This window comes from Clarias gariepinus, chromosome 3, assembly GCF_024256425.1.
Source record: "Clarias gariepinus isolate MV-2021 ecotype Netherlands chromosome 3, CGAR_prim_01v2, whole genome shotgun sequence".
Classification (NCBI taxonomy): domain Eukaryota; kingdom Metazoa; phylum Chordata; class Actinopteri; order Siluriformes; family Clariidae; genus Clarias; species Clarias gariepinus.
In genome coordinates, this window is record NC_071102.1 from 27,606,238 (window position 1) to 27,618,291 (window position 12,054).

The window sequence follows — 12,054 nt, forward strand, 5'->3', positions numbered from 1 at the left end:
TTCGCACGCGAATGCTGATTTATATCTAATGTGCCTTTGTGTTTCAGTACTGTATGTGGACAGATGGACTAAACGCTCTTTTGGGGAAGGAGATGACCAGTGAATTCACTCGCTCCGACTTGGACACACTTCTGAACATGGAGATGAAGCTCCGCCTCCTGGACCTGGAGAACATCCAGATTCCAGAGGCCCCGCCCCCGATCCCAAAAGAACCCAGTAATTATGACTTTGTCTATGACTGCAACTAAAGCCCTCCACTGGACCAAGTTTTTTTTTTTTTTTTTTACATGCAGACTGGAAGAAGGAAAAAAAAACTTTTTAGGAAATAAAACAAATGATTGATTTTTTAAATTTCTTTTGCTTAATTCTTTTTATTGCTTTATTTCTCTGTGAGTTTATCAAACTCACAGTTTGCTCTTCGTGTGTCTGACATATCCCATATGGTTGGATCCTCAGGTCCAGAACTTGCACCTCATAAAAATTTGAGCTAACTTTACAGTAACTTTTTAGACAGACAGCCAGACACACACATACACACACACCGCACACACGCACACCATAAATCAATTTCAACTCTGGTTTATATCTACACTCACAAGTCATAATGCTTGTCCATCCTGTTTTGAGGTGAGAGCCCCGCTGCTGAGTGAGTGCAGAGCCAGGGGACTTTGGCTTTTAACACTTCCTGCATCAGGCGTCTGACTCACACAAGCGCAATCTAGCAGCACAGAAAAGGCAGTGTAAATGGCAGTAGTGTAAGTGTCCGAGTCCATTTCCATAGCCATCATTGCACACTGTTCATGCTTCACAAACGATAGACTGTTAATTAAACTCTTGCATCACATAAGCCCTGATCTAAGTCTGTCCTTCCCTCAGTGGTCTAGCCAGCCTGTAACCTGAAATTTCAAATCCAATCCAACGCTCGCTTCTACTTGATCCCCACCAGACTTGTGGTAGACTGCTGTAACATTCCAAAGCAATATATTGAGCTTGTTTTTTGTAACATGGTGTAAACTTTTAGTGATATTTGTGCAGCCAAGTAGTCAGTATTTTGTTTCATTTGCAATTAGGATTTTTATTTTATTATTTTTTTAACAGAAAAATTAAATCATTAATGTTAATTTAAGTTAAATGATAAATACGCTCACTGTTTTATCCTCATGAATTATTATTTTTTATTATTCCTTAAGATGTTTATGTATTTTAGAGCCCAACACCATGTTGTTTACATTAAAGATCAATTCCAATTCAGCCTACTGATTGCTTTTCTGTTCGATAACACTTTCAAAATCCGGGCCGTGCATTTTGCAACTCTGTCAAAACAACACGCCTCGATATGTGATTGCAATTTCTAACACTTTAGCTTTGCAGTAGCCACCTTGCTCAAGGGCAAAGTGGAAGCAGCAAGCTTTTATCAGCTGAGATCGAACTCATTATCCATTTTACAGTTCACTACCCGTGCTTTTTTGCATACAATGCCGTTACTTGGTGCTTTGCTAAAAGCGGATTAGTGTTGGTAGAATAAAATAAGTTAATTTGAGGAAGTACAACTGTGTGCAAAAGTTCAGTGTACCTGTTCAATGGATTTAAATAGAACCCCAAGTGGGTGTAACTTCAGCTTTAAATGAATGAAAAAAAACGAATTAATGAATGAATAAATTCATTAAATAATATTTACATGTATGCAAAGATGTTTTCTGATCAAAGACTTTCAACATCACAATTATATTGCTACAAGGCTATGATGCGCTCATGGACACAACAGCACAGCCCTTGTATACTGTATTGTATATACATGCAGTACAAATGTATGTAGCAGAACTAGCATTGAGATAGCAATTGACAGTTAGTGACCGACAGCTAGGTTAGAGGCGAAAGTAGTTTTAAATTCTTACCGGTACTATGAAGCCAAAAGGTGAGGAGAATAAACCATGTACTGTAGGTGGTGGACAGATAGTGGTATTTACTTACTCTGCTTGAAAATAGTAGCTAATTTCTAAATGGAAAGCTACTGTAGTGTGCCACGTACACACCATGTAGTGCCCTTGATGAGTGGATAGAGTGGGATTTAGTATTCAGCCTTGTGTTAGAAGCTAGTTAGCTTTAAAGCTTATGTTAGCTGTGATAAAACAACATGGATGATTCAGAGGCGATTCTGAGCAACTTGGAAGCAATTACTAATAAGACAAAATATTTTTTGAGACGACATCACATTATCTAATGTGTTTTCTTGCTGTCTGTGTTTCCCTGACTGGTTTTGAATGTGGGTTTTGGCAGGCAGCTACTCTCCCCTCTTTCAAGTACTGCCTACAATACCGACCTAGTGTAATTTAGTGTACACTCTAAACCTAGTGTAAGTTAGTATAATTAATAAGTGTTAGAACACCTGTGATGTGGAGTGATACATATACTGTAGTTTAACATTCCAGTGCCTGTTATGCTCTGCGCTTGAGGAATGTCTCTCGTCCAATCAGATTACTCTGGAAGAACTAGCAGTTGTGTATGTTCCATTATTGAGGTTTAAAAAGTCAAAATGTTCAACTTCTGATTTATGGTATGAAAAATGGAAAGCAGCTTCAAAGTTCAGTGTCAGAGGAATACTGACATTTCACAGAGCTGGAGAAATGCATTAAACAAACTGTTCACTAACAGATAAATACCACCTTTCAGAAAATAGAAAAGCATGAACACAAAAACACAGCCAGAGTGTGGAAGAATAAGAGAGGGGTGGCAAACTGTTTAAGAGCAAGTGGAATAAATGTGAACAATGAAAAGTATACTGATTGTTTTAATATTGATATCTTATTACATGCTTTTTGATCAAATCTGTTGAAACTCAATAAATATGGCCTTTGTAATTTTAATTATAAAATACTACATTGATGTGAACACGACTGATTCAATGAAATAGGAACTAATTAATAGTTGTGATTCATCATATTTTTCTGAAGATATATAAAGTAATTGTTTTGCAAATAGTGTGCTGAAATAATACTGACCTTGATTAATTTATTTAAATTATAAAAAGAAGTGATTCAGTCTCAGCAGAATTTAAAATATTTCCCTCTACAAGCAGCCAAAGATTCCTGTAAATAATTTCCTGAGTGCTTTTAAAGCTTAGCTTTTCCTGCAGCCTTTTTGTTCTTTTTTTTTTAAGGTGTCACTCTTAGCGAGAATATTTTACCTTACAAATGCCAAAAATAACATCCTGCTCTGCCATAAAAAAATTGTCTCTACTCCTGTGTTCTCATTACCTCAGCGCACACTGTCAGAAATGACTTTTTCCTCTTATATTTGGCACAGATTTAAATCATATCTTCACTATTTTAAAACCCATACCAGTTGTTTCAAATACATTATAACAAAAGAAATATTAATAATAGTGGCCAAAATCTTTGGTGCTGTGGAACTGAACCACTCCTCTAAATCATTTCATATCCCTTAAACACAGATCAGTAAATTGACTGTTGATTACAAACAACACTTTTAAATAAGTTTCTTTATTAAAGATGTCTTTCAGATCTTTCATTAGTCTTAAATGAAAAACTTTTTAATGTTTAAGGAAAATCCTACAATGGTTAATATTTCATTGTTAATTATGATGATGAGGATGTGGACATGGGTCATTTTTAAATTTATTTTTTTTAAAGGAAGAAGGTACTGATGTATTACCTTGGTAATAAATTGTTAATTTTAGTAAATAAAGAAAAAAAAAAAAATTTAAGTATATAAGAGAAAATTGGGCTACAGTAAGAGATCTCATACAGACATTACTGTACCATTTGGGCTGTGTTTTTTGTGGATTTTCAGCACTTCAAATGTGTTTAACAGTGGTTTAAAGGGGTTTAACAGTGAGATTTGGCAACCCACAAAGGTTGCATGCAAGAAAGAGTTTGTGCATGCGAGAAATTTTGAGCTAATAAAAATACAATTTGTGCTTGTGCAAAAGACAGAGATCTTCATTCAGGAAATTGGCCAACTAAATAAAATCATACAGCAGCAGTACATTTTTATTTAGCACTTGGGGGGTTAACCTTTGCACTTACTTTGCAGGGATCTGAAATGATCACAGACTGACTGCGGTCTGTTATACCAGTGGTTTTGTTTTGTTTTACTATACAACTGCAGCATTAATAGTACATGGGGTGAAAATAGTAAATCCTTTAATCCAGACATTAACATTTTGCACTTACAAACTATTCATGCACACAACTGTCCCTTGCTCCAATATATAATCCCACCTTGATTTTGGAGATTTACAAAACCTAAGAACCTCTGCTGCAATCATACACTGTCCTGTGCTCTTCCCGGGACTTGCTTATTAGTAATCTATGTACAGTACAAATCAATCTGAATTCATTTAAACTAATAACTTGGTCAAATCGACTATACATTATCAATTAATCATACCGCATTTTTTTTGTGGTCATTCCAGTCCTAAACCATTGAGCGACTTCAGTTACAAGGTATCCGAGAAAAACTGAGTCCAGGAACATCTTCATGGTCAAGTGACTATTCAATCAGCCGATTATGTGGCAGCAGCACAATTTTAGAAAATCATTCAGACACAGGAGCTTTAGTTATTGTTCACATCAATCACCAGGATGTGATTTCAGTGACTTTGATCGTGACATGGTTGTTGGTGCCAGATGGCCTGCAGATCTTAAACTTTCACTTACTTCAGTCTGTGAAGTTACACAGAATGGTGTAGGGGGGAAGTGTGGCGGTTTTGCAGGCAGAAACTTGTATTTGCTCTTTTCTGCTGTTGTTGTTGCAGTGTGCTGCTGCCACTACTGTTTCTGTCGAAGAAACATAAAATGAATTACATTTTTTTATGTTTCTTATACTAAAACTTATTTATCCTGTCAGCATTGTAGTTTCAAATTTGCCTTGTAACCATATATTTTAAATGCAATGTATGCTACAAAGCACTACTGTATGCTTAGAGATGTTGAGATGAAGAGTCAGTATTTTTGCATGGTTGTCATACCTGGTTTATTGAAAATCTTTGTATTTTGTACTTTCAAATTCCATTTGTAAACATCAAGCATGTTTGAGCATATAACATTTCTGAGATTCTGTTGTTCTTTTTGTCAGTAGTAAATGCCAGGTGAAGGTTGAATTTTGTGTTTAGATCCAGGAACCATCAGAGACCAGTAATTTATCCCAGCTGTAGACAGATTTAGTGAAGGAAAGCCTGGAATAAATAATTCACAGTACACCGGTCCCCCTGAGTCTTTTCCCAGCTTGCCTGTGAGTGAAGTTATGATGCTGACTTTGTTTCGGCTCTGAACGCTGTGAAGCTCGACACGTTGGGGAGCAGCTGCTCCTCCCTGCCAGCCAGCCAGACATGCTAATCTGATCTGATTACAGATGGCAGTGATTGGATGGATTGTACTTAAGCTTCATGTCAACATTCAGCCTTTGCTCTGTGTTTTACACTTCTGAACATCACCATTAGAGAGAAATGTCAGTGTGTCCCTTCGCTTAACTACAGGATCATCCCAGTATGTAGCCATCTATTGGCATGACTTGTGCAAATCAGCAAGCATCTGTCCCTTTTTTCCCCTCAAAGCTCTGAAGCTTTCAAGGGTTTTAACCAAAATCATTTTAGGGGAATATTTGTTTGAATACTGTTAAGGGGTGTCGAGTTTAATCACGATTTTAGGACCTACTGACTTCAAAGAGGAATACTGAGTAATCTCAGGGAGTGGGGAAGGGAGGAGGAACTTAACTGGTGAATGCCTAAATAATTACAGTTAAGTGATTTTAACTATATACACAACGTTTAGCCATAAAACCAGTGACCGGTGATGTGAATAATATTGATTATTTCATTACAGTGACACTTGTCAGGTGGTGGGATATATTAGGGATAGAGATAGAAAGTACTTTATTAATCCCAGAGGTAAATTGTTGGGATAATATTAGGGCTAGGTTTAAATTTAAAATTACAAAAAGAAAGGGGATAAAATGATTACTAAAAATAAATGTAAAAAAACAACAATACACTCTTTACAATAGTGCAACTGCTTGTTATGGTGGATTAACAAGATAAAATGCATATATACATAATATACAGTATATATACAGTATATATATATATACATACACCATCATGTTGTAATGATATAATAATATTAATATAAAATAAAGAGGATGAAAGTACACTACCAGTCAAAAGTTTGGACACACTTCCTAATTTCATGGTGTTTTCTGATTATTATTTTTCTGTTATAAAACAATGCTAAAGGCGTCCAAAATAAGCAATAATCTCCTTTAAACTACCTCAAACCTCATAATATTTAGATGTGTCTGCTACTTACAGTTTTCTATGTAAATCCTTCATAACAGCTCTAATCCGAGGTGCTGTTCGTTAGTTGGTAATTTTTGTGGTTGGTGACTCTGAATGAACTTCTCCTCTGCAGCAGAGGTAAGTTTTGGTCCTGATTTCCTGGGAAGGTCTTCATAAGAGCCAGTTTCATCATGGAGCTCGATGGGTTTTGCAAATGCACTTGACACAATACTGTTCTTGTAAGAACTATTCCAGAACAGCTGACCTAGTCACTTAAAAAAAATAAATGATGTCAGAGTCTGAGCGAGTCCGAAAGGGACCAGATTGTGATGGCTAGACAACCATCATTAGATGGCTGTGATCTCCAAAACTGCAGGTCTCGCGGGCTGTTTCCATCCTGGAAGAAAAGAGGCCCAAAGAAGAATAATCGATAAACCAGAGGCAGGGTTATGGGCGCCCATGCTTCACTAATGCATTTGGAGAGAGAAGGCTAACCTGTGTAGCTGCAGACTGAACAGAGCACTCAGGTTGACCATACTGTAGTTCATTACCAAAATGCATCTATGGTAATGAGCATGTGAGCATCACAAATCAACCATGGAGCAATTGAGAGATCGTTGCCTGGTCTGTTGAAACATTACTGGTGTTTTTATTTACTGGACATCTGGGTGTGTGCATGGCTTACTTGGGGGGGATGGGGGGGGTGTATTTTTGAGGTAGATCTCATCACCAGCATGCACTCCAGTGTTAAAATATGCAGCTCTTACACAAAATGTGTGAAGCACCAAGCCAAGTAATAAGGCTGTCCTCCAACTGGTTGAAATTCATAGCAATAAATGTCTTCTTCATCCACTCCAGTGACCATTTCTTTACTTTCCCCTCCTGCATGGATCACTCAAGTGTGTAGAAGGCTGTTCTACCTACTTATGCTCCTCATTTGGAAGCACAATTCTTGATTTGGCACTGCTTCTTGAATCTCGCTACGTTTGTTCTAACACAAGCCTGGCTTTCTTCCTTTTTTTTTTTTTTTTTTATGTGTGCATTGTTCCCACTCATAGTGCTGCATTAAATAAATAAAAGTACTGACTCATTTAACAATATAATTTCAAGACAGACAAGCTTATACTCAACTTTCTGGGATTACTGGGTGTGATCGGAGGGTTGATGTGTATGTTTGTGTGTGTGTGTGTGTGCGTGTGCGTGCGTGCTTCTTGGCTAGACGCAAAATTAACAGGGCAGAATAATTTCATTATGTAAGATCCAGCTCAGACTGACCAAAACGTCATCTTAATCTTGAGCAGAAGATGACGGCTGGCACTTGAATTCTCTACGCCAACATGTCATTTCCTTCTTTCCAAATCTGTATTGCAACATCTTGTTGTTAGTCTTTGGCTGCTCCTTCATCGAGGGGTTTGCCTTAGTGGACCATCTAATCCGCACACAACTTGGCACAGGTTTAACCTCGTATTCACTTCCTGTCGCAGGCTTGGGACTGACACGGCATCCAGATGCTTGGGTCTGGGCATTGCGTGAGAATTAAACCCGGGTCTTCTTTATGGCAGGCGAGAAACCTACCAAAACTCTGAATCTGTACTGCATCTATAAACAATTTTAAAATAAATACATTTGGTTCCACTAAACACTGCCTATGTTGACTGCCATTATGTTGTTTTTTTTTTGGTTTTTTTTATAAGACCTGGTACTTTTTGATTGTCTTGTGCTTTCCTTAATCTCTCAGTCAACAGGTCGAGTCACCCTGTGTCCTTAAAATCTATTCTCTGATTTTTGTACTAAAGAAAGCATTATCTTTAGCCAACTACTGTATGTGTCCTCACTAGAGTTCGATTTGATTTGACACACAGACATGCCTTTACTTGTCAGAGGATTTCTCTCATCTTTCAAAATCCCTGCTATGGTGGTGGTGGAAATAGCAGAGGCGCAGCTCGTGTCCCATCTGTATCTTACAGTAAACAGAGTTGCCTCTTTATGGAAGATTTTTTGTTTTAAAAAATACTGCCACCGTTATCTAATCGGCTTCCGAAAAGAAATTGATGGTAACTTACAAATTTAGCCAAGCTGAACATGAACTCACTAATTCAATTCAGTTCAATTAAATTGTATTTGTATTCCGCTTTTAACAATTGTCATTGTCGCGAAGCAGCTTTACACAATCAAAATAATTATTAAGTTTGTATGGAATGTGAATGTGTATGAAACAAAATGGTCAGTTTGTCCCTGGTGAGCAAGCTGAGGGCGACAGTGGCAAGGAAAAACTCTTGAGACCTGAGATGGTAATAGGAAGAAACCTTGAGAGGAACCAGACTCAACAGGGAACCCATCCTCATCTGGGTGAAACAGAAAGCAGTAAATGATCTGCATTCATACAGTGTGTTAGATGGCAGCCAGTTCAGTATAATAGTTGATGTTAATTGATGTTAATATGGAGTCCAGCTTGTTATTGGGTAGGACTTGTAGAAAATTCCAGTCCTGAACTATCGAGCTACTGCAGCCAAGTCAAGTCCTCAGAGAAACAGCTGTCAACACCAGTCGAGGCCAGAACCGTCTTCATCATAGAGTGAAACCGTCCCCAGACACCAGACGCATCCCAAAGAGACACACGGGGCATCCATGTGACGAGATCTCCAACCAGAAGCGGGGCAACAGGATGGGTCAGACAGGTCCGGAGGGCAGAGGGAGTCTGGATCACTGGCAGCTCAGGAACGACATGTGTAGCTCGACAGAGAGAGAGGGAAAGGGAGAGAGAACAGAGGAGGGGAGAACAGAGGAGGAGAGATAACAGTTAGGTATGGTCACAGTCACACAATGTATAAGGTGAATGTATATTTAGTGCAGAGTGCAGAGACTCCGGCAGGACTAACTATAACAGCATAACTAAAAGGGAGAGCCAGAAGGAAACACAGACATGAGGGCTCCCTGAGATGTAAAGCAAACAATCACCCCACCGTCAACAAACCTGAGTGATCAATGAGAGTGGGGAAGACAGCATCCAAACATACCAGTTCACCTAATACTCTACGTCCATGAGTCCCCCAGATCTGCTCCTTTACCTATGGCAAATCTATTTATAAAAATGCTTGGCTAAATAACTTGGAGTCCCGAACACTATTTGAAAGTCTATTCCATAACTTTGGGGCTTTGTAAGAAAAAGCCCCCTGCTGTAGTTTTCATAATACATGGTACTGACAAGCAGCCTGCATCCTTTGATCGAAGTAGGCGTGGCGGATCGTTAGACACTAGCAGTTCATTCAGATACTGAGCGCGAGACCATTTAATGCTTTATATGTCTTTTAAAATCAATGCGTAATTTCACAGGGAGCCAATGAAGTGAAGATAAGATAGGGGTAATGTGCTCGTATCTTCTGGTTCTAGTGAGGACTCTCGCTGCTGCACTCTGGACTAACTGGAGCTTGTTAATACACCTAGTTGAACAGCCAGATAGTAAGGCGTTACAATAGTCCAATCTAGAGGTGATAAAAGCATGAACTAGTTTTTCTGCATCGTTTAGCGACAATATATTCCTTAACTTGGCAATATTTCTGAGGTGAAAGAAAGCTACCCTGGTGATAATGTATTTTGTACTAAAGAACTGAAAAGATTCCGTTCTGCTGCAGTGTAATGTGGAAGCATGAATTCAGCCAAGAAGAGAGCACAGGCTAAAACGTTAGTGATGTTAGATGGAAGGAAAAGGAAGACCTTCCAGATGGTGTGAGTTATTATCCAAGTTCATGGTTATGGACACAGCAGAGGAGCAACTTTTGTCCTGTTCATGTCAATGCAACTCTGTTTTCTCCTTCTGTTTAAAAAAAAAAAAGTGTTTTTTGTGGTGAAACAGACAGGCTTACATTAGTATTGGAAAGTTATCACAATTCTGCATTTGTCATGGTGGGAAAGCTGGTAACTGTCGCCCTCAGCTTGCTCATTAGGGACTATGTAATCAATTTGGTTCATACACATCTCTTTTGATTGTATAAAGCTGCTTCGCGGCAATAACGTTTGTTAAAAGCGCTAAACTAATAAAATTTAAGTGAACTTTGCTAACTCAAGTTCTCTGGTTAGTTTCCTAAGCTTTGTTTACTTTCTCCTCACTTGTAATTGTGACATTCTGAAATTAACATCATCCACACAACGATTATACAGTATTTAGGCATTTGGCAGACGTCCTTATCCAGAGCAACTTACATGTGTATTTCATCATACGTGTGAGCAGTTGAGGGTTGAGGGCCTTGTTTAAGGGCTCAACAAGAACAACTTGGCAGTCATGGGATTTAAACCTGGAACCTTCTGAACCATAGGCCATACTTAAACCACCAAGCTACTGTACCACTGACCTTATTACTGATTACAAAAAGCCGATTTGACATCCATCGAAGATAAACAAGACGTTCTAGGCTCTAGATCATAGCTGAGGGAGTATCATTATACTGTACCTTTGGTTGGAGAATATGTTAACAACATTTTCAAATATAGATACAAAGAAGGCAGTAGTTGGTCAAAAGGTTAAGGCTGTTGTTTACTGACTGGAAGGGGGGGGGGGGGGTCAGGCCCTACACTGCCAAGTTGCCACTGTTAAGCCCTTGAGCAAGGACCTTGGCCCTGTATGCTCCAGGCGCGCTGTATCCTGACCGACCGTGTGCTCTATACTGACCCCAGCTTCCTAACTGGGATCTGCGGAGAAAAAAAAAATCACTGTGCTGTGGTGAAGGTACATGTGACTAACTAAATCTTATACTATCTGCTTGTCCGTCTTACATAGAAACTCACAGCTCCTTTTAAAAAAAACTTCTAAAGATTTCCTCAAGTCTGTACATATCTGAATAAGACTATTGATTGCTTATCAGTGCTCAGTACCTCATTTCTGAACCGATTGTATGCAGCAGAAAGGAATGTTCCATAGTTATGGGTTGGGTGGACTCAATTCCCACTGGCTTCTTGGGGAGAAAAACTTTCCAGTTCTCATCTAACAGCATAATGTTTTCCTTTCCAAGTGCAGGTGCTCTCCTTCAAATCAATAAGAAGCTTCTTTCATGCTGTGCTTCAGCAAAAGACCCATGATGGTACGGGATATTGGTGCCTTTGAGCTTTACATGTCACCAGGAGGTCTGTGATAGCTCAACATTTTGCTCACTAAAACACTTTGCTATAAATGTACTGTACAGTCGCAAAGAATGTTTAGCATTGATCAAAAAGAAATTGTATCACTGGTTTGGTTGCAGGCAGAAATCAATTTTAGATTACTCTCTCACTTACTCATCATCTTTACCGCTTTATCCTGTATACAGGTTCACGGTGGGCTTGGAGCCTATCCCAGGATACGCTCATTCATACACTTCAGACAATTTGGAAATGGCAATGTCATGTCTTATTAAAGTTGTGAGCATTGCTAATTTACATCTTCAGCGTTCACCGTTTAAACTTGAAGCGTATTGTCTGTTTTTATAAGGTTTGATGTTTCCCCCACATCTTTGTGTGTTTACTGGTTTCCTTCCATCTCCTAAAACATGGCAGGAACTTGAAATGATCACCAACAGTCTCTGATTCCACCACTACCATGACCATGATGAAGATGGTTACTAAAGAATTAATTAGTGAATCAATCAATTAATTAATAAAAGACTTGATTCTTGAATTAATGCCTCATCCTTCCTGTCTGAAACAGGATGATGTTAAAGTCCCTTAAAATGCCCCCTTTGGTCACCACACCATTCTAACTGAAAAGAGCGCCATTAAAAGAGTGTTTT

The 12,054-nt window shown here is 38.6% G+C and overlaps 1 protein-coding gene across 5 annotated transcripts in view; it reads left to right on the forward strand.

The window, feature by feature from the left end:
* The window catches only part of elmo1 (engulfment and cell motility 1 (ced-12 homolog, C. elegans)), a 106,308-nt gene extending 105,057 nt beyond the window's left edge, over window positions 1–1,251 (forward strand). For all 5 annotated transcript variants that reach the window (XM_053491356.1, XM_053491359.1, XM_053491358.1 and 2 more), the window contains one exon: window positions 48–1,251. In XM_053491356.1, coding sequence (XP_053347331.1) covers window positions 48–248 — 201 coding nt within the window. In that variant the 3' untranslated portion in view covers window positions 249–1,251. The remainder of the gene's footprint in view (window positions 1–47) is intronic.
* The last annotated feature ends 10,803 nt before the right edge of the window (window positions 1,252–12,054 follow it).